Source organism: Pinus tabuliformis, chromosome X (genome assembly GCF_031772625.1).
Source record: "Pinus tabuliformis cultivar Carrire ecotype Pingquan chromosome X, CPIR1, whole genome shotgun sequence".
In the NCBI taxonomy this organism is placed as follows: Eukaryota; Viridiplantae; Streptophyta; class Pinopsida; order Pinales; family Pinaceae; genus Pinus; species Pinus tabuliformis.
This window is the reverse complement of record NC_142308.1, coordinates 1503330991-1503356199: the sequence shown is the minus strand read 5'-3', so window position 1 is coordinate 1503356199 and position 25209 is coordinate 1503330991. Positions and strand designations below refer to the sequence as shown.

At 41.9% G+C, this 25209-nt stretch overlaps 2 protein-coding genes across 2 annotated transcripts; both read right to left on the bottom strand.

The window, feature by feature from the left end:
* Nucleotides 1-21470: 21470 nt before the first annotated feature.
* LOC149145751 (AP2/ERF and B3 domain-containing transcription factor ARF14-like) lies at nt 21471-21890 on the bottom strand. Its single transcript, XM_089452544.1, has one exon. The coding sequence runs from the start codon at nt 21888-21890 to the stop codon at nt 21471-21473; it is 420 nt and encodes a 139-aa protein (XP_089308670.1).
* A 298-nt stretch (nt 21891-22188) lies between these two features.
* On the bottom strand, nt 22189-22942 carry LOC149145750 (uncharacterized). Its single transcript, XM_089452542.1, has 2 exons — nt 22691-22942; nt 22189-22329 (listed from the first exon to the last, which is right to left on the bottom strand). The coding sequence occupies exons 1-2, from the start codon at nt 22934-22936 to the stop codon at nt 22189-22191; spliced, it is 387 nt and encodes a 128-aa protein (XP_089308668.1). The 5' UTR covers nt 22937-22942.
* Nucleotides 22943-25209: the final 2267 nt, after the last annotated feature.

Sequence of the window (25209 nt, the reverse complement as noted above, 5' to 3'; positions counted from 1 at the left end):
AAAAGTCATTCATTTGAGCATTGGAAGGTTGGAAGAACATCTCTCAGTTGAGGGCAGTGGTCTCTATATTTTTTGGATAACTGGAGGGTGGAGATGGATGATATTTGGATTCCCTTAACGGCTAAGGTGGAGGCCTATCTCTTGGATTCCAGGTAAGGAGAGTGGTGGGCTCTAGTATTGCAGCAATAATGCTGCAACTCCTGGGACTTCCTTCTTTACTTTTATCAACCCGGTAGTTCGTAACAAACTTGGAAGCGACGGTGTTGTATGCACAAGTACTAGCTATTGCCGCAATTGTCACTTGGTCAGCTAGCACAAGTCCGCTAGGAGCTTAAGCCAACTTCTATGAGCTCTTAGAAAAATATTTTTAACTCATGGATGGAAGCTAACTCAAAGGAAGCTGATCTACTTGCAGAAAGAAACTGAAAACCAAAAAGTAACGTAAACCCTAGCAAACCCAAATTCTACCAGCTAGTCCTACTGATGCAAAGGAGAGAATGCAAACTATTAAAAGAGATGCCATTACTTCTATGAAGGTAAAATGCATGTGTCTAGGCTACCTCTATCTGAAGAAAACATCTTTTTGTATTTTTGAATAAGTTATCAAAATTATCATGCATGTGTTTTTAACTGGCTTTTTGTTGTGCAAGGGTGGATCAAGGAGGAGAAATGCTTGGAAAAGGTTGGGAAGGTTCAGAGAGGGTCTAAGGAGTCCCTAACACTCTTCCGAAGAGTTTCACAAAGGTTGGCTCTCAAGAAGACTCATTTGTGAGCTTCTATAGGAAGTCTGCAGGGGTTCTACAGGATGTTTCAGGAATTTCTACAGGATGTTCAGAAATTTCTACAGGATGTTTAACAATTGGATTTTTGAGGATGGGTGAGTGAAGGAAGATGCATGGATGGATAAGGAGGTAGGACAGGGGCCTAAAATGACCCAGGGACTGATGGATGGAGTGATGAGAAGGTGTAGAAGGCTGACTTGGCTTGAAGAAGGCTAAGGCAATGGAGGAGCAAGAAGGTAGGGTTACGAGGGCAAAAGAACAGTTGTGAGACGAGGAACTTAACTAGGAGATGGAGCAGCTGGCTTGGACAAAGCTTAGGTGGATGAGAGAGAGGTAGAGATTCCCTGCGCGGTGTACACTTAACCGAATCAACAAAGTCCTGCACACAATCAAAGTCTTAGCTAATCTACTCTAATTGTCAATGAAATAAATGAACAGCAGCTTTATTTGTAAAGAGAACCATGTACATCACTCAAGCAAAGAAACATTTCAGAGGTCTTGAACGCATAACTAACTTCTACAAATGAAAACATTACACCAAGGATTGCATGGTCAAGCAAACTAGTGTTTTTGTTGGGGCAGCACTGTTTCTGCAATTCTAGCCCTTGGTCCAATAAGGATGAGGTGAAACTGAGAGTGTTGTCAACCCTTTTTCTTGGAGCTTTATCTGTTATGATCCTACCAATCTATTCTACACACCTTCAGTAATTCTATTTATCACCAGTGACCTATTTAACCAACACAACTAAATCTGCTCAACAGAAACACGTTTCAAATGCATAAAAGGAAAATCACGATGCATAAAGAAAAGATAACAGTACAAAGAAGGAGGCCCTAGGCTCTCAGGTTGGGCCCAACCCCGAGAGCTATGGTTCCTATAGAAAAATCAGAGCTGATATCAAATCGGACTACTTCTCATTATCAAAAAATAATCATAAGTCAAGAGTTATGCCAAAAATGGCTACAAGAGAACAAAATAAAGCTAGCAGCACTAAGTGCAAAATATGCAAGAGTTTCCAAAAGTCCCTCATGAAGGCTGAGGCCTTAACGTTTATACACCACGAGGCCCTAGCTGGCCTCCTAAATCTATGGGACTTAGCTACCCAAACTGTGAGTGAACAGCTCCTTCCAAAATCTGTTTGGCTACCTTCTAGATCCGGTTTTGGTGGCCTTTGGGGCTCGGAGTTGGGGGTGAAGATCCCGAGGGAGGATATTTAATGCCATAGACAACCCCCCTACAAATCCTCAACCCAAGCTTGATTGTCTCCTAGCCCATGACTGCTCGGTTTTGCTCCAACATATGTCAAAAAACCTGAAATGAGCACGTGTTAGCCACCTAGGAAGAGTGACTACCCTTATTGGTACAAATGACATAAACATACTGAAAAATAATGCATAAGTTATGAAAAATGAAGGATTGAACAAGGATAATTAGGCCAAATGAGCCCAAAATGTTACCAAATTTGGAGCTCATCATCACCCCCCTGCTAAAATGATTGCTCATCCCTAGCAACTAGTCCAGCTCCTTGTCTTTCATTACTTTAATCACCACCCTCAGATCCCAAGCTTTTGAAGTAGTATCCTCCTCACTGTCATGGAATCGGGCCTTCCATTACGCCTCTTCCCACTGCTTATGCTCTTCTTTTTTTGTGCTTCCTTCTACCAATCCCAAAAGCAAGGGTGGGCTTAGCTTAAGGCCGATCCAGCTGGCCTGGAGGTTCTGCATAGACTTATTGTAGAGAGGCACCCATGCCATTTCCTCCCTCATTCTAGTTGGAGTGTGATATTCCCTGATTTTGAGGCTGTGGGACAATGTGTTCCACCTACGGGTGCAAGCATGAACACAATTGTCCCCTAATAATTGCTCCATATCCTCGAAGTGTGTTATAGCCTGAGCCTGTTGATCCATGTATTTTAATAAAGCCTGAGAGTTGGTTGCTAGGTGCTGGTGGGCTGATATCAATGCAGTGGGGTCCCCTGGCTCTACTCTAATCAGCAGTGGTTCATGTAGTTCTCGGTTCATAACATCTTTGACCTCTGCCGCTCTATTTTCTTCGTGGCTTAACCATGAGGTCATTTCCATCAGCTGCATATCTCCCACAATTGCTTTTGGGTCCCATGAGGTTACATTTGGAAGGGCCAAATTATGAAGGTAGAACTCTGATAGCTTGGCCTTGTCCTCTGTTGAACTGTTGTTACATAAATCTGTGAACTGCTGGGGGTTTTGGATTTGGGAGATACCCCTCTATGCCAATGCATTAATTTGGAATTGCAGCCACTGGTCCCGTAGGTATAGGCCATAAGATTTGGCCAGCTACCTACATTGCAGAGCGTCCATTGCCCAACTAGCCATGCAGGCCAGTTGTGCCTCCTTTTCTTGCACCTGTTGTTTTAGAGCTTGTATCTCTATGCTTGCCTGCAATTCTCTTTCCTGTAGTTGCTGGATTAGTACCTCGAGATCAGCTTGCTTTCCTTCTTTTTCTTGGGGTTCTGCTGTGGTGTCCTCTGGTGCTTTGTCCCCTTCTTTCCTCTATCCTAGTAGCTATAGTTTGAGCTTCTCATTTTCTTCCTATAGAAATACTCGCTGGTAGTTTCCTACATGTTTTTCCATAGACAATTCCCTTCTTGCCTCCTTGAGTTGTTCCTCCAAAGGGCCTATATCTTCTACTCTTTTAGACTTGGCTATTCTCATCCATGTGTGGGTCCTCACCCTTTCTTCCTCTAGTGCAATGAAAAGCGGCACTGTGAATTTCTGTGGAATGATTTTTCCGGCCTCCAAAAAGTTATAATAAGAGCCCAAGCTGGGCTGGGGGCTAGGTTCCATGATTTTCTCTACCTCTTCTTCCCTTTGTGGTGATTTGGCTGCCTCCCCTTCCATTCTTTCGGTCTCCTTGAGCCTGGCTAATTTTTCCTGTAGAACGGCTTCAGCATCCTATAGAGAGGCTTGTGAACCCAATCTTTCCATTCTCTCCCTCCAGGTAGATGTCTTCGGGCTCCCCCGCTCATAAGTGACTGATACTTTGGAGGGGGACTTCTCCTTTGGCAAGGTAGGGGTGTCTTCAATGGTAATTGGGTCTTCGGATGGAGGTTGGGGCCTGCCGGTTTTAATTCTTACACTTCTTCTTGCTTTGAAATATAGAGGAGTCTCCCTCTTTCATTTTTCCTTTGGCTTGGGAGAGGTACTTAGGGTGGCCAGCACAGCAGCTGCCTCCCTAGCAAGAATTTCGGCTGATTTCTCCTTCTGTTTTCCTTTTTCAGGACTTCCTGTAGAAAGCCCTGTAGTGGTTGATTTATGGCTTCCTATAGAAGCCGCTTTTAAACTTCCTATAGAAACAGATGGCACCGTTTTAGCCTGCTTGGCTGAGGGTGCTTTTCCTTTTAACTTGGCTGAGGCTGCCTTAGAGGTGCCCTCACTTACGTGGACTTTTTCAGTCCTTTCCACCCTGCTCTGTAGTCTTTTCTCTCTGGGTGTTGGTGTGGTTTTATCACCCCCTGTTTTGGCAACTTGGCTTTTCTCTTGTGTTTCCTTCTGTTCTTTCTTTGGTATTTTGCCTGGGGTTTCTTGGCCTTTACCTTTCTTCTCTGCTTGAGTGTGCTCCTTCTCGCTACTGGAGGAAGTGAGTTCCTCGGCCAAAATTCGGATGTCATCATCCTTAGACAGATTCCGAAAAGTTTCCCAGGAGAGAGGGATGGTGTAAGTTTGGAGTGCATCTTCCACGAGGAGCTTGATAAGCCCATGATGGGCTAGTTGGTATGGCATCCCCTCTCTCAGTTTGGTGGCACACTCAATCATGGATTGGTGGAGGAAGTAAAGAATGCTCAACTTTTGCTCTGAGGGTAGGTCCATTTGGTGCCTGAGTTCTGTGAGCAACCGGAAATGATAGCCATACACGATGCTAAATTGCCCTTCACACGTAATATACTTCATAATCTGGAGGCTAACTTCACTCCAGAGCGGCTGTAGGATAGTTCTTCGAACTCCATTCTTGTCCTCTGAAAATTGTTCCTCTGGCAAGAAGAACTCCTTCTTAGCTTTCTGACCGAGTTTTCTCTCCTCCTTATCCCAGGGTAACCCCATCAGTAGATCAGTTACTCTGCTAACAAGCTGTGGGGTGAGTCTGAGGGTCAATCCTCTGAAGTTGACAATGGCCAATGTCTGTGACTTCGGCTTTAAAGACCTCAGGAATTATTCTGTAATTTCGTCATCATGACCTTGTAACTTATCACAAAATGACATCCAGTGTGCACGGGAAAATAAGTCCACCAGCTCAGGGTTTTTCCGTAATTTCTTGGAGTCTGAAGGCTCTTTTCTAATGAACCCTCCCGGCATGGTAGAAACTTGTTTTGTTGTCCTGAGCTTGCCTGCTCGTGTACAAAAGTAGAGCTTCGGGATTTTCTTAGACAGAGCACAGAGCTATGTATCTGTTATGCACACAGTTATATAAAATTCACAACTTTCTGCCAGTGAACCTTGACAGTGGCTCAATTACAATTAAAACCCCGGAGAAAATCCCACATGCATACTACGACGACAATTCTCATGCAGCGATAAGAAAACGGCTTGTAAACTCATGAACAAACTTTTATTCACACTTTCCCACCCCTTCAACACGTCAACTTCACCACCTTTTGAATCAATTGCATGGGAGAACTATGTATAGGCTTACCTTATTCTAGAATTTCCACCTTCGATGTGAACAGTCCAAATTCCTCCGTAATGCTGGGCTTCCTGTAGTGCAGCTTCCTGTAGGAGTCGTACACGGATTCTGGGGAATGCTTCAGTGGTTCTTGGACATTCTGTGTAGCAATCAGGATGTTGGAACAGGCCGAGAACTCGAGCTAACAGCCTTCAGAGAATTGAGGACGTGTACTCAGCTGCAAAATAGTTGTGAATCAATGACTGCAGTGCATCATAAGTGATTTAGCCGGCCGATTTGAATTGCTGCGGAATTCATGGCGCAGGGGTGAGTTGTCCCCGTCGACCCGTTGGCCGACGTCACCACTATCATTCCGCTGCATGTATTCCTGACCGCCGAATCCTTCCCTTTGTATCTACCGCCGCCATTCCTGTTAGATCGTCGCTTCTCTCCGACTGGACGCTTCCCACGTGTCCATTTCCTGTCTTTTCGACATAACCAAAGCCTTTCAGATCTGACGAGGCCGTCGGACTGGTTGTGGTGGCCAGTTGAATGGCTACCCGACTTGTTCAATCCGTTCATTTCCATAGTTACGCACATTTTAGAGTATAGCTTATGTAATTTGACGAAATAGGGTGAGGCACTTACCTGTGCGGCCGTGGACGTGATTTTTCAGGCTTCAGGATGAGGGATGATGGATCTGCTTGCTGCTGCTTCGTGCACAGGCACGGGAGCTTCTCTTCATTGACTGTTGCTGGTTGCGAGACCTTAAGACCCGGTTTCCTGGCTGTGAATGTTGCATGCGCCGGCTTCATGAGCTTTTGGTGTCTCCATGGGATGTGCTCTAGCTAGATCAGCTGCTACAGGATTCCTATAGGACATCCTGTAGCCGTTTCTCCTCCTGGAGTGCATGCCGAAATAATTGAGTCACGTTCACAGATGCAGGTTCCTTATATTGTGTTGACAGGTAAAGCGTTGAGCCTCTGCATGCTTTATTTCCCACTTAAAAATGTTTTTTCTGAGAAACCAAAGTTCTTGTATGACTGTGCAGGTATTTCGATCATATGGCAGCAATGGTAGTGAAAGGAGGTGGAACAAGTGGAGGATGGAAGAAAAGAGTGGTTGCATGCCTCCTCAATGGACTTCAAGCTTCAAATTCTTCTTCATAATCGGTCCTGGCCCGCCCAAAGGCTCTACAGGATGTTTCCTGTAGAAACACAGAACTTCCTGTAGAGAGTCCTATAGCTTCCTATAGAAGGCTAAACCATGACCAGATTGTGTCCAAATCTTGGAAGAAATGAGTGTTCATGGAGGGAGTGAATGTGAGGTTGCCTGGTATCTTGGTAGGGACCCTTGTCCTTGAGTTGAGAGACCTCCTTTTTACATTAAATCCCTGCAACCTGCAACAATTTCCAAAGATTAAGCCTGTTTTTTCTGTTTCTGTCTCTTTCTCTTTTCCTTTTTTCCTTTTTCTCTCTCTTTTTTTTTCTTTTTTTTTTTTTTTTTTTTTTAAGGGACAGCAGGGGTGCCTCAACGAGGTTTTCACCCCTACTATCTACCTTGGGCACCTCAGAGAGGTTTTCACCCAAGGATCTTTTTATTCCACTTCTTTCGAGAGAGACAGAAGGGGCGCCTCAATGAGGTTTTCACCCCTACCATCTGCCTTGGGTGCCTCAAAAAGGTTTTCACCCAAGGATCTTCTTCTTCTCTTTTTTTTTTTTTTTTTGTTAATGATGCTCAGGGTATGCCCAAAACAAAGGCAGAACCCTTCTCTATGACCAGCACTAATTTTTCCACAGTTTTGATGAACTCTTGCCTCAAAAGAGGTTTCCTGTAGATCTTTAGTCGATGCCCATTGACGAGCATGGGGATGGCTTCTTCATCAATGGTCTGAATAAGGACAGAACCATTGTCATTACACTTCTCCACTGCATATGGTCCTAGCCATCTTGTTCTCAGCTTCCCCTTGAAATCCTTATGTCTGGAATCATACAGCAGCGCCCAATCTCCCGGCTGGAACTGTTTGTCATTGAGGTGCCGGTCATGCCATATCTTCCTCTAAAGTTGAACCACTTCTGAGTGAAGGAGGGCCTGCATTTGGTGTTCATCTAACCCATTCAGCTACAATAACCTTTCTTGTTGAACATGGCTAAGATCTAGGTCCATCTGGGCTACCATCCTCAATGTGTTGTACTCGAACTCAATTGACAGCAAAGCTCTCTTCCCATAGACCAGCCCATAAGGTGTGAAGCCGGTTGTGGTCTTCCAAGTGGTGTTGTAAGCCCAAGTGGCCTCAACCAAGCAATCTGCCCAATCCTTTCTGTTGCTGCTCACCACCTTAGTCAAAATCCCTTCTAATGCTCTATTGGTGACTTCCACCTGCCCATTTGCTTGAGGATGATAGGGGGTGGAAGTCCTATGCTTGATCTTGTGATGAGCGAGCAAGTCTTCAATTAAGTTGGAGGTGAACTGGCTTCCCTGATCGGTGACTAAATCTCTTGGGTAGCCAAATTTGTAGAAGATGTTTTCTCTTAAAAACTCAGCCACCTTTTCTTTTGGTGCTGCTTTGATTGCCTTGGTTTCCGCCCACTTTGTCAGATAGTCTGTGCACACAATGATGTAAGACCTCTGCCTTGAAGGAGGGTTGATATGACCCGCAAGATCCATACCCCACTTCTCAAATGGCTCAAGAGTCACTTGAGGTTGGAGAGGCATTTCATCCCTTGGAGTCGGTTTCCCCATCCTTTGGCATCGGTCACATTGGCTGATATATCTTCTAACATCTTGATGAAGCGTGGGCCAATAGTAGCCTGCCTTTAGAATTTTGAAGGCTATCCTCTTGGCTGCAAAATGTCCTCCACAAGGCCCATCGTGACAGGTTAGGAGGATGTCAAATACTTCCTCCTCCCTTACACAACGTCTTAAGATCTGATCGGGGCCAAGTTTGAACAATTTGCCCCCGATCCACATGAATGAGGCACTTTTCCTCACAATTCTGCTCTTCTCTTTTGAGGATAGATGCGGAGGGAACTATGCTGAGACCAGGTAGTTTGCTATATTAGCAAACCATGGAGAGAGTACTGAGATAGCAAACAGATGTTCATCTAGCATCTGGTCATCCACTATTCCATCTTCACCTGCAGGTAAATCCAATCTAGACAAGAAGTCAGCAACAACATTTTCTTTACCTAGTTTGTCAACGATAGTCAAATCAAACTGCTGCAACAAAAGTAACCATCTAATACGAGCATTCACATCCGGTTTATTCATTAAATATCTAATTGCAGCATGATCAGTATGTACAAATGTTTGATAGCCAATGATATAATGTCGAAACTTGTTCAGGGCATGGACCACGGCCAAGAACTCTTTCTCAGTTATAGTATAATTCATTTCTGCCTTGGATAAGTTTTTTCTGACAAGGTATATGGCATATGGAAGTTTTTGTTCAACTTGTCCTAATGCTGCCCCTATGGCTTTGTTCGAGGCATCAGTGTGGATGTGGAAAGGTAGGCCCAGTTTGGACCTCTCAAGATCGGGGCGGACACCAACTTATCCTTTAATTCATTCAAAGCCCTCTGATAGTCGTCTGTCCATTTGAACTCAACGTCTTTTGCTAAGAGGCCAAAAAATGGCGAGGCTAGCTTACTAAAGTCTTTAATGAATCTCCTATAATATCCTGCTAAACCTAAGAAACTCCGAACATCTCTTACCTTCTGAGGAGGTGGAACCTTTTTTATGAGAGCAATTTTATTAGGATCCACCTGTAATCCTTGGCGAGAAATGGTATGTCCTAGCACGGTCCCTTCAGTCATCAGGAATTCACATTTTTCAGGACTAAGGGATAGGTTCATCTCAATGCACTTGGTTAGAACTTTTCCCAGATTGGACAATGCTCCCTAGAAGTTGGACCCATAAGGAGTGAAGTCATCCATATAGATTTCCACCGAATCATGGACCAGCTCAGAAAAGATGCTCAATACTGCTCTCTAGAAAGTGGCAGGAGCGTTGCATAGCCCAAAGAGAAGGACTCGGTAAGCAAAGGTACCCCAAGGACAAGTGAAGGTGGTCTTATCTTTGTCCTCCAGGCTAATTTGGATCTGGTTATACCCACTGAACCCATCTAGGAAAGAGAAAAACTTCTTTCCTGCCAGTCCATCCAACACTTGATCTATGAAAGGCAGAGGGAAGTGGTCTTTCTTGGTGGCTTTGTTCAGTTCTCTGTACTCCACACAGATTCTCCACTTCCCATTTTTCTTGGGAACCAACACCAGAGGGGAAACCCATTCACTGTCCGAGATGGGGTAGATGAATCCTGCATCCAACAGTTTTTGCAATTCTTCTTTGACAATGTCCTTAAGGGCTGGATTCATTCTCCTCTGAGGTTGCCTGACTGGTTTACAATCTTCTTTAATGTAGATGTGATGGGTACAAACCGACGGATGGACTCCTTTCATCTCCTTATAGCTCCAAGCAAAAGCATCTAGATGATTGGCCAGCAAGCTACACAGCTCCTTTTCCTGGGAAGGAGATAGGGAGGAGTAGATCTTTAACGTTCTCTTGGGGCCAAACTCCACATTCTTAACTCTGGGAGAGGTTGGATCAGTCACACAGAGGTCCACCAAGGTACTGGCTTGAGTATCCTCCACCAATTCCTCTAAGGACAATGCACTGGGAGGCGGATTATGAATCAAGGTCTCAATCAAATCATCCTCTGTTTGAGGACCTCCACTGGTGGTTTCTAAGGTGCACAAAGGTGCAGAGTATACCTCATCCTCTTCTCCTTCTTCCAACCAAAGTGGTAAGTCATGCTCAAGAAGAGGTTGGGCAGGAGGGTATAGGACTAGCTGCTTGGACATAGGACCATTTTTGATGGTCATGTTTCCTGCTCGGCAGCTTATGTAAGCATCCGCAGTGGCTAACCAAGGCCTTCCCAGAATAAGGGGGTATCCAGTAAGCTTTGCCTTTGGTTGAAGAACCAAGAAGTCCACAGGATACTCCCAAGAGTCAACAGAGACCAAGACATCCTCCACAATCCCTTCGGGAGTCACGGTGGAGCGATCCGCCAACTGCAGGACTGTCGAGGTCTTCCTTAAGGAACCCTGAAGGTTGAGTTTGAGCATGGTATCCCTGGTCATCACATTAATGGCAGCCCCTAAATCAATCAAGGTGTGGGGTATGATGGTGCCATTTATGTGGACATCAACTACAAGACTCCCAAGATCCAAATACTTTGGACAGATTACTTGCCCCAACATAAGATCAGACAATTGTCCTATGAAATTGATAGTTGACGCATCTCTTTTTCGCCTGCCTGGGTGTCTGAAACACTTTCCCTTAACCAATTTTTTGTATATCGGTACATCTTTGATGGCTTGGAGAAGTGGTATTCTCACACACAACTGTTTGAGTTCTCCCAGAAGCTCATTCTCTTCTGGGTTGGGTTGTGTGGTTACTGTTAGTCTCTCAGGAAAGGGTGGAATGGCTTTTGGTTCACTTTCCTGTCTGTCTTCCTCGTCCTCTGGGGGAGGAGGTTGGCGATCTGGAAGAGTCTTTCCAGATCGCAGGTTGATCTCCTGGATCTCCATAGCATAGGTAGGGCATGTTGTTTCCCCGGTATATAACTGTTGGGTCTGTCGGTTGTTGGGGTTCGGGTTCGGTTGAGCAGGCATTTGGGGTTGTCTGGGAGGAGCAGGAGGTAATGGTTGTGGTTGAGCCGGTGGTGGAGGCAAAATGGCGGGAGGAGTGTTGTATTGGGGCCTCCACCCTGGTTGAGGTGCATTCCACTGAGGCTGTGGCTGGACATGTGAGTGAAACAAATGAGTAGTGGGCTGAGTATGGTATTGAGGGGGGTAAGACCATGGAGGAGCTACAGACCAAGAAGGATGAGCAGGGGGACCCCAAGAAGGCATAGGAGCAGATTGGTTGGGGCTATAATAAGCTTGGGATGTCCCTTTCATCCCCTGTTGGTAAGGTCTAGGTCCATGCAGCCGCCTTTGGTTGAGGAAGTAGAGAGGTTCAGTGGGTGCCTCAGTCCCTTGGTATATGGCTTTAAATCCAGGTAAGGTTGGGCATTGGTTCGTGGGGTGGTCCTCCTCACAAATGAAACATACCTCTACTGGGTGTAATGGACACTCGTTCTTAGGGTGCTTCCTCGTACACCTAGGACAGAAGATGGCCAAAGCCCTCTCAGCTTCCTCTTTCTTTTGCTGGATTCAGAATGTATCAAGTTGCATGGCAATGGTCTGTCTCACCTCACTTTTGAGGTCCTCCAGCTGATTAGCAAACTCATGCTTGGAGAAGGTAGTACTAGCTGAAAGTGGGTTTCCCCTACCTCTTTTCCGGGCTGCCCTAGAGTGGTTTCTAAACACAGTCTTTATATCCTCATAAGGTAGTTGGTAAATATCTCCTCCAGCTAGCATGTGAAGGGTATCTAGAAGGTCTTCAGGGACTCCTCGGATCAGGACCAACTTGAGAGATTCAAGGTCAAGTGTGCACCTGGCCTGTTTATAGCTAAGCTGGAACCTTTCCTCGTAATCTTCTAAAGACTCATCGTTTCCCATGGTCATCCGAAAGATTTCTCCCTTGGCTTCCTTAGACCTACAGTAGTCCCGGTATTTGGTATTGAAAGCTTGCTGCATCTGAGCCCAAGTGGTGATACTGTTTCCAGGTAACCCCATGAACCAGCGTAATGCTGCATCCTTGAGGGTAGAGGGAAAGAGTTTCAATTTTTTCTCATCTTCTGTATAGTCATAGGTTCGACAAAGGACAGCAAACTCAAACAGGAAGGTATCAGGGTCTTCAGTAGTCAATCCATGGAAGTGAGGTAAAGCAGAGGGGCTTATGTTTTTCATTTTCATGTCTCCATTGGTCTCTCGGATGGGAAAGGCACCTTCTATTCTCTCATCTTCTCTTCTACCGTTTCGGTTTTCAGCCATGGCTTCAGATGGAGTGTTCTCTAACTCTTCTTCTGTTATAAGATCTTCGTATATCTTAGGAGGCTCACCTATAGGTTCTTCTGGATCACTGTCACCAAAGAAGAGAGAAGGGTGACTCAGTGAAGTGGTGGGGGTGTTGGATAAGAATTTGCCGGTTTTATCTATGTTCCTACGAGGCATGAAATGGAAAGGATTTTGATTGCCTTTGTTTTTTTTTTCTTCTGGTACCTGCAAAACTAAAATAGATTGAACTGCAGCTAGCTAACTTGCTGAAATGAAAATGCGGAATTGAAATGAAAGCAGGAAAGGACTAATCTATGTTGCTCAAATGAAATTGCAGGAATGAAATGCTAGCCTACGCTTGCAGAATTGAAATGCTAAACTACGCTTGCAGAATTGAAATTGCAGAATTGAAATGCTAATATATGAAAGCAAGAAATATCTACTCTACTTTTGCGGAAATGAAATTGCAGAATGGAAATGAAATAAACTACTTAGCAGAAGGCGAGAGTAGGAAAATAGAAGAAAAGCAACAATCACCAATACTCTGACGCTTCCCCAGTAACGGCGCAAAAAAGATGGTGGGCTCCAGTATTGCAGCAATAATGCTGCAACTCCTGGGACTCCCTTCTTTACTTTTATCAACCCGGTAGTTCGTAACAAACTTGGAAGCGACGGTGCTGTATGCAAAAGTACTAGCTCTTGCCGCAGTTGTCACTTGTTCAGCTGGCACAAGTCCGCTAGGAGCTTAAGCCAACTTCTATGAGCTCTTAGAAGAAGTTTTTTAACTGATGGATGGAAGCTAACTCAAAGGAAGCTGATCTACTTGCAGAAAGAAACTGAAAACCAAAAAGTAACGCAAACCCTAGCAAACCCAAATTCTACTAGCTAGTCCTACTGATGCAAAGGAGAGAATGCAAACTATTAAAAGAGATGCCATTACTTCTATGAAGGTAAAATGCATGTGTCTAGGCTACCTCTATCTGAAGAAAACATCTTTTTGTATTTTTGAATAAGTTATCAGAATTATCATGCATGTGTTTTTAACTGGCTTTTTGCTGTGCAGGGGTGGATCAAGGAGGAGAAATGCTTGGAAAAGGTTGGGAAGGTTCAGAGAGGGTCTAAGGAGTCCCTAACACTCTTCTGAAGAGTTTCACAAAGGTTGGCTCTCAAGAAGCCTCATTTGTGAGTTTCTACAGGAAGTCTGCAGGGGTTCTACAGGATGTTTCAGGAATTTCTACAGGATGTTCAGAAATTTCTACAGGATGTTTAAGAATTGGATTTTGGAGGATGGGTGAGTGAAGGAAGATGCATGGATGGATAAGGAGGTAGGCAGGGGCTTGAAATGACCCAGGGACTGATGGATGGAGTGATGAGAAGGTGTAGAAGGCTGACTTCGCTTGAAGAAGGCTAAGGCAATGGAGGAGCAAGAAGGTAGGGTTACATGGGCAAAAGAACAGTTGTGAGACGAGGAACTTAACTAGGAGATGGAGCAGCTGTCCTGGACGAAGCTTAGGTGGATGAGAGAGTGGTAGAGATGCCCTGCACGGTGTACACTTAACCGAATCAACAAAGTCCTGCACACAATCAAAGTTTTAGCTAATCTACTCTAATTGTCAATGAAACAAATGAACAACAGCTTTATTTGTAAAGAGAACCATGTACATCACTCAAGCAAAGAAACATTTCAGAGGTCTTGAACGCATAACTAACTTCTACAAATGAAAACATTACACCAAGGATTGCATGGTCAAGCAAACTAGTGTTTTTGTTGGGGCAGCACTGTTTCTGCAATTCCAACCCCTGATCCAATAAGGATGAGGTGAAACTGAGAGTGTTGTCAACACTTTTTCTTGGAGCTTTATCTGTTATGATCCTACGAATCTATTCTACACACCTTCAGTAATTCTATTTATCACCAGTGACCTATTTAACCAACACAACTAAATCTGCTCAACAGAAACACGTTTCAAATGCATAAAAGGAAAATCACGATGCATAAAGAAAAGATAACAGTACAAAGAAGGAGGCCCTAGGCTCTCAGGTTGGGCCCAACTGTTATAGACATTTTTGTGCCTTACAACTCCAAGCATGAAATGTCCATAAACCAAGGGCTCCTAAGTCCGTAAAAGTGTTGTTCTAACCCCTAAAGGAACAAGGTCAACAGATTACAGCTTCTCCCAGAAGTTCTCCACCAGAAACTGCTCAGAATAAGTCAAAACAGGATCATTTCAGCTGCTCCACTGGCTAGGTGCGTTGCATTGCACCTAAATACACTGGCTAGGTGCATTGCAATGCACCTAAATACACTGTGAGGGTGCGTTGGGCGAGAAATGACAAATGGCAGTGTCATTCCGCGAGGTGGAGAGACAATGGAAGCTTCCAGAATCTTCTCCTGTGACACTTGCCTCACTGAATTCGACCAAGGATGAGTAAGAGGCCTTCAGTCTCCAAGTGGAAGCAAGAACTGATAGAGAGAAGACACTAATCAAATCACAAGCTGACTCATCCTCCTTACACATATCTATATATGGATCCCTCATCTCAGAGATCCAGGGGCTGGAATTTTGCACATTGTAAAGAATTGTTATTGGTTTTGAGACAAACATCAGAGTATTGGGTGATCTATGCTTTGTTGGAGGTGAAGAGGGGCTTCTTTGCTGGGAGGTTGATGCTGGGTCAGGAACCATCGGTTGTAAATCCTCCTGGATCTTTTCTTGTTTATCAATAAAAACTATTTGAGTTTTCTCCATGCTTTTGTATCATTGATGCTTGTTATATTTGTATGGTTAACTTAAATCTGATCCTAAGTTGTTTATGAATATAGATCCATGTCTTTGTATAGTGTTCTTCTTCTGTGATCTTACAGGTACTTGGTGAAGCTGGGCAAGTAAGGGAGCAGGTAGCTGGAGGCTATCAAAGAAGAGAGGGATTGGATCAAAGGATTAGCGCAAGACACAGGTTGGTTCTTTCTATTCCTCTCTATCTATAGTTCATAAAGGAAATACAAAATTAGTTTTTCTCTGTTTGTTTCTAAGGCAGCTGTCACACCTTAGTGGGATAGAGCAGTTCTAAATAGACACTTTTCCCGGTAACAAAATGGCGACTCCACTGGGGGTTCAGGGTGGCGGTCATGAAAGAATGGAGTATAATGTATGGTAGTGGGTGAGACACGGGTGACTTCTCTGGATGACTTCTCTTGAACATGTCGGCGACACTGATGTGATGGATTGGTAGCATTAACCCCAAATGTGGATGGTATGGCGTGACCATGGCGATGTGACCGGTGAATGAAACAACCCAACCCGACTCGGACACGGAGTGGAAGTGTCATGTTCAAGAGCGACTTGCTACCAACAAAGTTTCTTTGAGTTTTCTTCCTAATTTTCCCTAGTCATTGCTAACCAGTACCTCTTTATTTTTGTCAAGCTTGAGGAGGATAACATATGCTTGTTCTATAATTTGCCCTTCTGGCAAACCCATCGCTATGTTTTAACAAGCCTAGCGATAGTGAAACTCGTTCTCGTCTAAAGACAAGTTTGTCGCTATTAATCTTTTTAACGAGTTTAACGACAAAGATAACTCGATCCTTTTCAATTTTAGAGAGTCTGAAAAGGAACGTAAAGGTAACTTCAAAATTCCTTTTTCGTCATCTAATCCCTTAGGTCCGAAAAAGTTAAAACAATACAGAAGGAATGAATTTTCGATAGTTTTAACGAGCCGAACAAAACAAGCGCTCGATCTTTTTGTGCAATAATCCCTCAGGTCCAAAAAGATTAAAATATTTTGCGGTGCACGATTTGTCAAATAGGAGGAAAGCATGCTACGGACAACTGCCATTTGATATAGAAGTACACACAAAATTCTTCAGCTTTATTCAAGTGAAAGCCCTCAACAAAATTGTTCATCGAACAATTATTGATGAGGGGGCATCTACATGTATTATGTCGATGAGTTGCTGGAAAAATTTAGGCTCACCACCCTTGTCGCGATCGTCAACAATGTTAAAAGCATTTGATGGACGATCATACACTCCATACGGGATTTTAAGTAACTTGCAAGTTGAACTGGGGGGCAAAACAGTAGAAATTGATGTTGAAGTAATCGACGGAAACCTTGATTACAACATCCTACTGGGAAGGCCCTGGATATATGCCATGGCCGCAGTTGTGTCGACCTACTTCAGAAAGATTGCATTTCCCTTCCAAGGAGGAATTACAATCGTCGACCAACAAACATTTCTCCCCAATAGTTCGCAAGTTACGAGAAGCATTCCAATGATCCATGGAAGCAATCATTCGCTTCAAAATATTGGAGTAGGCCTCCTAAAAGACCCTGCCTTAATGGGTACTTTTGCCCTACCGCCTCCGAGTAATTTGGCGGAAATGGAATATGAAATCTTCTATATCTAATGGATTCGGAAGATTCCTAAACATTTTGTCAGCATGGATCATCGCCATTTTAGAAATATTGTAGCAATCAATTTTCTTGGCTTGGGGGGCAAACCCAAATTAACGCTCATCGAGTGTTTGGATAGATAGGTCTAAGGAATATGGCACCTCTTCAGATCCTTGGTCGAGAGTGCATGACACCGACGAAGGAATTGTTCAATCAATGGTAATTGAAGGGGCACCATGGGATGATTACCACCATCGTTCCCTTCTTCCGGATTGTGGAGAAGATACTCCTGATGACCTTTATCATCCTTCAGTTTTTGATTTTCTATCAAATACTGTAAATACGGTGGATTTCGAGGATGGTTCTTATCTCGTGTCGACCTCGTTAAAAAATGAAACAAGGAGTCTTGAGGATGGTTCTTTTACTGTGTCAACCTCATTAAAAAATGAAACAAATCCCCTTTCCAAATCTCAAAGGTAAACCTTCATTCCAACCACCGAGTTGAATGCAATGAAGCTTGGGGGGCATGCACCTCGATTTTTGTTATTATGTTGGGGGCATGCAAACTTATCGAGCAGTGTTACCGCAAGGTTCAAGCTCGTTAAAAAATAAACCCGCATCGAGCAGTTTTAACACATAGTTCAAGCTCGTTAAAAAATAAACATAAGACATGAGCAAATGTTTCCACCCGCGTTTAAGCTCGTTAAAAAATGAAATATTCCCCGGTAAATAACCACCGTGAATGTAGTACTTCAGCCATTAAAGCCTTGGTCGTGTTTTCACCGTCACCTCCACTTTTTCATTGGCCGATCATTCACCTCCATTTGATTGTTTACCCATTTTGAGGAACAGCTGTGAAGAGTGATTTCACTAGCCATCCTTGTGACACTGCCATGATTGGAAAATTCCAAACCTTACCTGGAATCAGCTGCTACCCGTTTTATCACTCGTTCCTCAAAAGATGAGTCTCATTTAAGCTCTTTTCAACTGACTCGTAAAATATGAAAAGATTGTCAAGTCCTTGGCCTTCCATCTCGTTAAAGGGACAGGAAGTGCTATCCCTCCTCTAGATTTTAATCTTTTTGGACCTGAGGGATTATTGCACAAAAAGATCGAGCGCTTGTTTTATTCGGCTCGTTAAAACTATCGAAAATTCATCCCTTTTGTATTGTTTTATACTTTTTTGGACTTAAGGGATTAGATGACGAAAAAGGAATTTTGGAGTTACCTTTACGTTCCTTTTCAGACTCTCTAAAATTGAAAAGGATCGAGTTATCTTTGTCGTTAAACTCGTTAAAAAGATTAATAGCGACAAACTTGTCTTTAGACGAGAACGAGTTTCACTATCGCTAGGCTCGTTAAAACATAGCGATGGGTTTGCCCGAAGGGCAAATTATAGAACAAGCATATGTTATCCTCCTCAAGCTTGACAAAAATAAAGAGGTACTGGTCAGCAATGACTGGGGAAAAATTGGGAAGAAAACTCAAAGAATCTTTATTGGTAGCAAGTCGCTCTTGAACATGACACTTCCACTCCGTGTCTGAGTCGGGTTGGGTTGTTTCATTCACCGGTCACATCGCCATGGTCACACCATACCATCCACGTTTGGGGTTAATGCTACCAATCCATCACATCAGTGTTGCCGACATGTTCAAGAGAAGTCATCCAGAGAAGCCACCTGTGTCTCACCCACTACCATACATTATACTCCATTCTTTCATGACCGCCACCCTGAACCGTATATCATCAGATCGTTTTCACCTCCATCAAAATCATTTGCTCCGTTTCGTGTCATTGATGTGGGATTCATTAAGGCCCTCCTTTGACGGATCACTTCTTGTCGACATCAGCTCATTATCCAAGAAGTTGATCTAGGAACACTCCATTCAGTACTTTGAAGCTTGCATGCCTTAATGGCAAGTTTCTCACTTCCGGCGACAGGTTTACATCAATGGCCTTCGACCGAAAGATTTTGCGTGGTGTTCGACGCCAAGACCTTTATTCACACCACGTGAATTGTACTATAGTACCTTGAGGGTCATTATCATTATCGGTGATTCCTCTCGCGCTTGTTAACAGTGTACATCATTGACTGGTAATCAAGCAATGTCTTTCCATGTTCGACTTCAAAACATTTCTCACATGGATCGACTTGTACTTCGAGTGAAGATCGGACGAGATTGAAGACCCCGGATCTAGTTTCATCCATCCGGGCTGTAATATATATTCAGGGAAATAAAGACATTAAATGTACAAGCACTGCAGCACAGATAATCATCCTACCAAAAGGATGATGGCTCTATCAGAATCATCAGTCTACACTCAGACGATTGTCTGTCCTATGTACATGAAAATGAATTTATAAAGTTGAGCATGGGAATGCCCGCCTCAGCTAGATCATGAAAAACAGTATGAAGATAATGTATTGTATTGTATCTTATTATAGGTCTCCTCCCAGCATTGAAAGAACTTCGGATCCTCATAATAAAGCATTTCACCCAACACCAAAAGGTTAAAACAATGTAAACTTTGAAACGGGAACTATAAACTCAAAACGGGAACTCTGGCCCAAAAACCCCAAAAAAACCACAAAAACAGTGCTCAAAACGAAAAGTGTGTATACTGGAACGATGTTTTTTTTTTTTAGGTGTCAATTTTGCGGCTGTTTTAAAAATGGCAGTGACTACGAAATTTTCTACGTAATTTTCCTGCAAAATATAGCTTCAGAACGAAAGTGTTGATACTGGAATAATGATTTTTTTTTTAGGTGTCAATTTTGCGGCTGTTTTAAAAATGGCAGTGACTACGAAATTTTCTACGAAATTTTCCTGCAAAATATAGCTTCAGAATGAAAGTGTTGATACTGGAATAATGATTTTTTTTTTAGGGTCAATTTTCATACTTTTTAAAAAATGCTAATAAAACCAATTTTTTATGTCTCAAACAAAGTTAAATTTTAAGAAAAAAACACATTAATGTTTCTGGTAGAATATCATTTTTCTTTCCTCAGTATAAATTTAACATGTTTTTAACCAAAATCAATAGTTTCTCATCTTAATAAAAGAATCAACGCTAGAGCTTAAGTCCCGTGGTGGAGCACTAACTCAATCTACAACATATCAGGTGACTTGAAGTAGTTAACCCCCTTGCTACCTTATGATTCGATATGCTCATGCATCGATGATCTGCATCCCCAAAGTTGGAGCCCCCTCCTTTTGTCAGAATGATATGGGTCATATTAGTTATCATGTTTCTCGAGGTAGTTAACTCCCTCACTACTTCTCAACCCAACATATTTGTTGACCATTGATCCATCTATCATGTGGAAAACACCGTACCAGTTTTCATATCCCAATCAAGGACAAAGATACTTCCGAGAGACATTTGTGGTGGTTTGAAAAGAATTTCATGTCCCATAAAATTACTTAAGAGATGAAGGACCTTATTTCCCCCACCCTAATCATGTTCAAGGCCCTAAGACCAATCCCTTATGAACTCACAATTTCTAATAGCATCCCCTTCCCACCCCTGTGTAAAAGATCCCTTTCAGAGGGCTTGTGCTATAGTTCAAGACCTTTATCATAACCCATTAGTGTCTAGTTGCCTAGATTTATCCCTTAACTATAGTTAATGGCTCAAGACCCTTAATCCTTTAAGACTTCATCAAAGACCTAACATATCTATTTTCCTACCTTGACTTCATAATGATACTCATATTCCACTTTGAGGCCAACACCACTGCTAAAAAGTCTTATTATGATTTGAAATTATGATCATTACTAATAAGTCTTAAAAATCCATTTATGGTATAAGGCCCTTGTCTTCCTTAAAGATCCATTTATGATATAAGGCCTTGTCTTCCTTAATTTTAGTTAAGGCCCCATACCATGCCCGAATCCGCTTCCGGACGAAAAATTCATCACTGTGACAATCAACGGACTCGCAAAGCCCACCGCTCAAATCTCGCGCAGAATCAGTAAATCTACCTCGCTGCTCCATCGCTCAAACCTGCTCCATAAACTCGCCTATGAAATGATCAATCAAGCTACCTCGCTGCTCCATCACTCAAACCCGGGCCATAAACTCGCCTATGAAACGATCCCTTGCCTATGAAAGTAGAGTATGTGAGTACTAAGCATAAGGAATGGAATTTGACTAGTAAATTATGGGTAATGGGTGATTTGTTTATTTTAAAAATTTAAGAAACCATAAAAAAATTTCTTTGAATGGTGAAAATTGACTGGAGAAATGTGAAAACGGTCAAAATTTGGGTAAATTTGTTTTGAAATTCTAACGTTGCAAAGATGATATAAGCCATAACACACATGAGGTTTAAAATTTTAAGAAACTTTAAATTTTTTTCTTTCTTTAAACTGTGAAGACTGATTAGAAAAATGTAAAAATTGTCAAAATTGCTACTGGATTTGTTTTGAAACTCCAATCCTCTCCAAGATGATATAAGCAATAACACAACACAATACAAGCAATATGAAATTTAAAATTGATTCACCACATACTCAAAAATTTTTCGATCTCAAATGATTTCAGTAATAAAGGCTAACGTAAGTCCATATAAAAGGAAACGGAGAACGCTAACGTCAATCCATATAAACGGAAACGGAGAAATGGGCCCGAGTAACCATTTAAGCAGATATAGAGAATGTGCAATCGGGATCAGAGTCGCCGGAAGATGTGTGATGGGAGATATGATTCATCACCGCTTGTTGCTGTCACCACTGGTGTTCTTGATGCAGGTGATGACAACTTTGCCATTCACATTATCTCTCCAAAACTGTACAGTATCACCAATTTGGAGTGCTCGTCGTCTCACAAAGTTGATCCATCCACTTAAAATCACATAAGTCTTGCTGCTGGACCACTGTTTGAATACAAATTTGTATTCTATTCCCTCCTCCAAATCAAAGATAGGGAAGAGCATGCCCTGATCATTCACTTCTCTCATCTGCTGAGGTGTGCAGAATTTGAGAATACGTTCCTCGGCAACTTTCCTGGGAATGGCCAGTCTGCAACTCCTATCTATATCGCTCTTGAACAACTTCTTTTCAAACAACAATTGATTGGACACTATCTGCACGCCAAACAGAATCAACGTATTTTCTCTTATTATCGACATCCAAACAATCTCCAGATCGATCAACTGCGTTTGATAATTAGTGAAGTTACACACATAAATGAAATCTGTTGTCGGGGCGAGGAGTTATATGTGCCAATGCCTTCGGAATTTGAGTTTATTTTGTGAATGGAAAGCGGGGGTCGATTCCCGGAATCGACCCGCCGCCGGGTCGGGCGGGGCGGAGTGGCCCGGGGGTGGCGCTGCGCGGCGGCGCCGCCGCGCAGCGCCACCCCCGGGCCACTCCGCCCCGCCCGACCCGGCGGCGGGTCGATTCCGGGAATCGACCCCCGCTTTCCATTCACAAAATAAAACCAAAATGAAACAGATATGCACCATCTTGCTTTGTCGCGGAAGACAAAGTTGATGTATTGAGATCTTTCCTTTTGAGATCATCCATTAGGAGCTTTTGAACTTTATATAAACGATGGAGTTCATGGACCTGCACCATTCAGCAGTCAAAAGAAATAATTAGACATAGACCAAATATTTGTCTTGTGGGAATAGCTTTGTTAAAAGTTTTCTCTTCTATCTTCTCTTCCCTATTGATTTAAGTTACTTGAACTTGAATCAATCATCCTCTAAATATCTTGATTCTTTTCACACTACTAATGTCAACCAGACATGCCATGCCCCATACATTGAACTAATAGAATTTAGAATTATCAGTTTGCTATCAAGTGGAAAGCATTGCGTATATAGATAACCAACACTATCTAATGATAACCCATCATTCGCGCCTGGTAGGTATATATATTACATTTGAAGATCATCCATCTTATCAGCCAATGTTGTCTGTATACCTGTTCCCTGAATATTTCTTCATGTCTTAGCATTGTTTGCTTCAGAATTTCTTTCTCATATTCTGAACAACAGCTTTCCGGCATCTCTTGCTTGAATATGCTATAAGATTGACCCTTTTTCAACACCATCTTGTTAGCACAAGCTGGCCAAGCATCTCCAAGGCTTATTATTATAAATTCAGTTCGTTCATTCTTGTTGGAGACAATAAACAGCAACCGATTATCGCTCTGCACTTGATCTCCCATAGCCACTATTTTATGTATGGCAAATTTAGAAAGATGCGTTCAGATAAAAATTGAGGAAATAAAATGAAATAAATGAAATGATAAGAACTAGCAAGTAACAAATATATTTTATAAAGTTATGACATGGCAATATATTCACATTAAATATATGAGAAGTTGGAATGACTTGTGAAAAAACGTCCATGAATATTATCAACAACAATAAGACATAATTATATATAACATATATAAATACAAATTTAGTTGCTTTTAAATATGAACAGTCAACATATAACATAGATTTTAAATACTAAAGAAGATTTACAGATTTTAAAATCATACTTTCTCGCAGATATGTAAATAGAAAGATGAAGAACACTATCTACATGTAGGAAATGTGTAGGAAGCAATTATGACGCAAATTATTTGAAAATTTAAGTTACCCAGTCATTCAGGAAAAATATTTCAAATCAAATAAATAGAAATACCATAACAAAGTATTAAAAATCTATACTGGATGACCATAGACTGTAACGACTAAGTAACAGGAGTGTAATGATTATGTGCCATTTATCGCTCATTATTGATCACACACTACCATTAATGTTCCTTTTAGCTGTTGCAGATATATCATCGAGATTGACTGTTTCACTATATCACAGCATATTCTCAAAGTCACACTGAGAAATCTAACATTAATATTCACAGATTACTTGCTTCTTATGGATCGCATGCCATCCTTCATGACCCTCATGTTCATCATTGTCGTTATCATCACTATCAAATTTTCAGAAAAATGCCTGACATTCGTTATGCAGCTCTTGATGATTCCATTTGGCTGTATGCTTTCTCAAAACATCATCTAACAAAATGTCACACATTTTGAAAGATTTTAAAAGTCTCATATTTTCTTGCATAAGCTCATAAATGATTGATTTTTATCACAAATTGGATGAGATGAAATTTTTACTAATGTCCAATGATTATTGAAGGAACTGTAGTGAAATAGAAATAACACCAAGTACATGGGAGACTTCCAAGCATCTCGTATATAAAGTCACTGAGAAGGAGAAAGTGAAAATGAAATTGATGTTCGCTAAAAACCAAAATAGGTCAAAGGGACTAACAGCTAGTTACAATAGCTCTTCTCTGCAACTTAAATTGCATTCGCTGGTTGTAGTTAATGCAGTGCAAGAATGCTTACACCAACCTAAACACAACTTGACAGTGAAAAATATATCCAAACAATTGCAATTAATATTTAACTGTTCGATACCTTATAAGATGCCAAACAACCAACAACATGTGTATATATGCTTTAACGTGAAATAATGTTTTAAGAGAAAAGCTGGAAGGCAATTTAAAAGAGCCTATTGAATGAAACTCTCAACGCACCCATAGTGGAACTACTCACTGATCTCATTCTATTGTGACTGTAATCATAACCCTATTATAACCCAATAAAATTCAAAGTTGCTATCGAATTTAATGAGTCCTGGTACAACGAATTCCTGCATAGGGTTTCAATTAGTTAATGAGTCCTGGTACAACGAATTCCTGCATAGGGTTTCAATTAGTTTGTAGGAAACGTATGCAGGTCGTTCAAGTAGAATACCCCACTTCTCTCTGGTTTATAGGAATATTGGCTTGGCTTACTAACAATGCTTTTTTCTTATGGGGCAATGGAGTGGTGGGTACAATGGGATGTTTTTTTTCAGACGAAAAAAACAGAACTAGATTTTATTAAAGAAGAAAAAACCCAGTTACATATGTATTCTTGTCATTTTTTTGCACTTCTAAATCAAACATAAAGTCAAGTCTTTGTGTTTTGAAGTAACAACTTTCCAGCCTTTGTATCTAAATAAAAGCCATCATTCTGTCATATTCTAGTTTTAATTTTTAATTTGATCCATTTTATGAACCCCGCTTCAAGTGCATAATATACATATTCTAGTTTTAATTTTTAATTCGATCCATAATTTGGTTTTAATTTTTGATTCGATCCATTTTTCAAGAGTGCATAAAATACACATTTGGATCATCCTTGAGTTTCTCTATCTTATTGTGTTTTCTTGAGAACTTGAAGTGGCTAGTACCATATAAAATAAAGTTTCTAAAAAGTCCATCAAGCCTGCTAAAGAGGATAGGAGTTAGACATTTAGATCATCTTTGAGTTTGTCTATTTTATTGTGTTTTCTTGAGAACTTGAAGTGGCTAATACCATTTGATTGAGGGTCAATTTTACTTATATAAACATGTGATCGCGGGACAATTTTACTTATATAAACATGTAA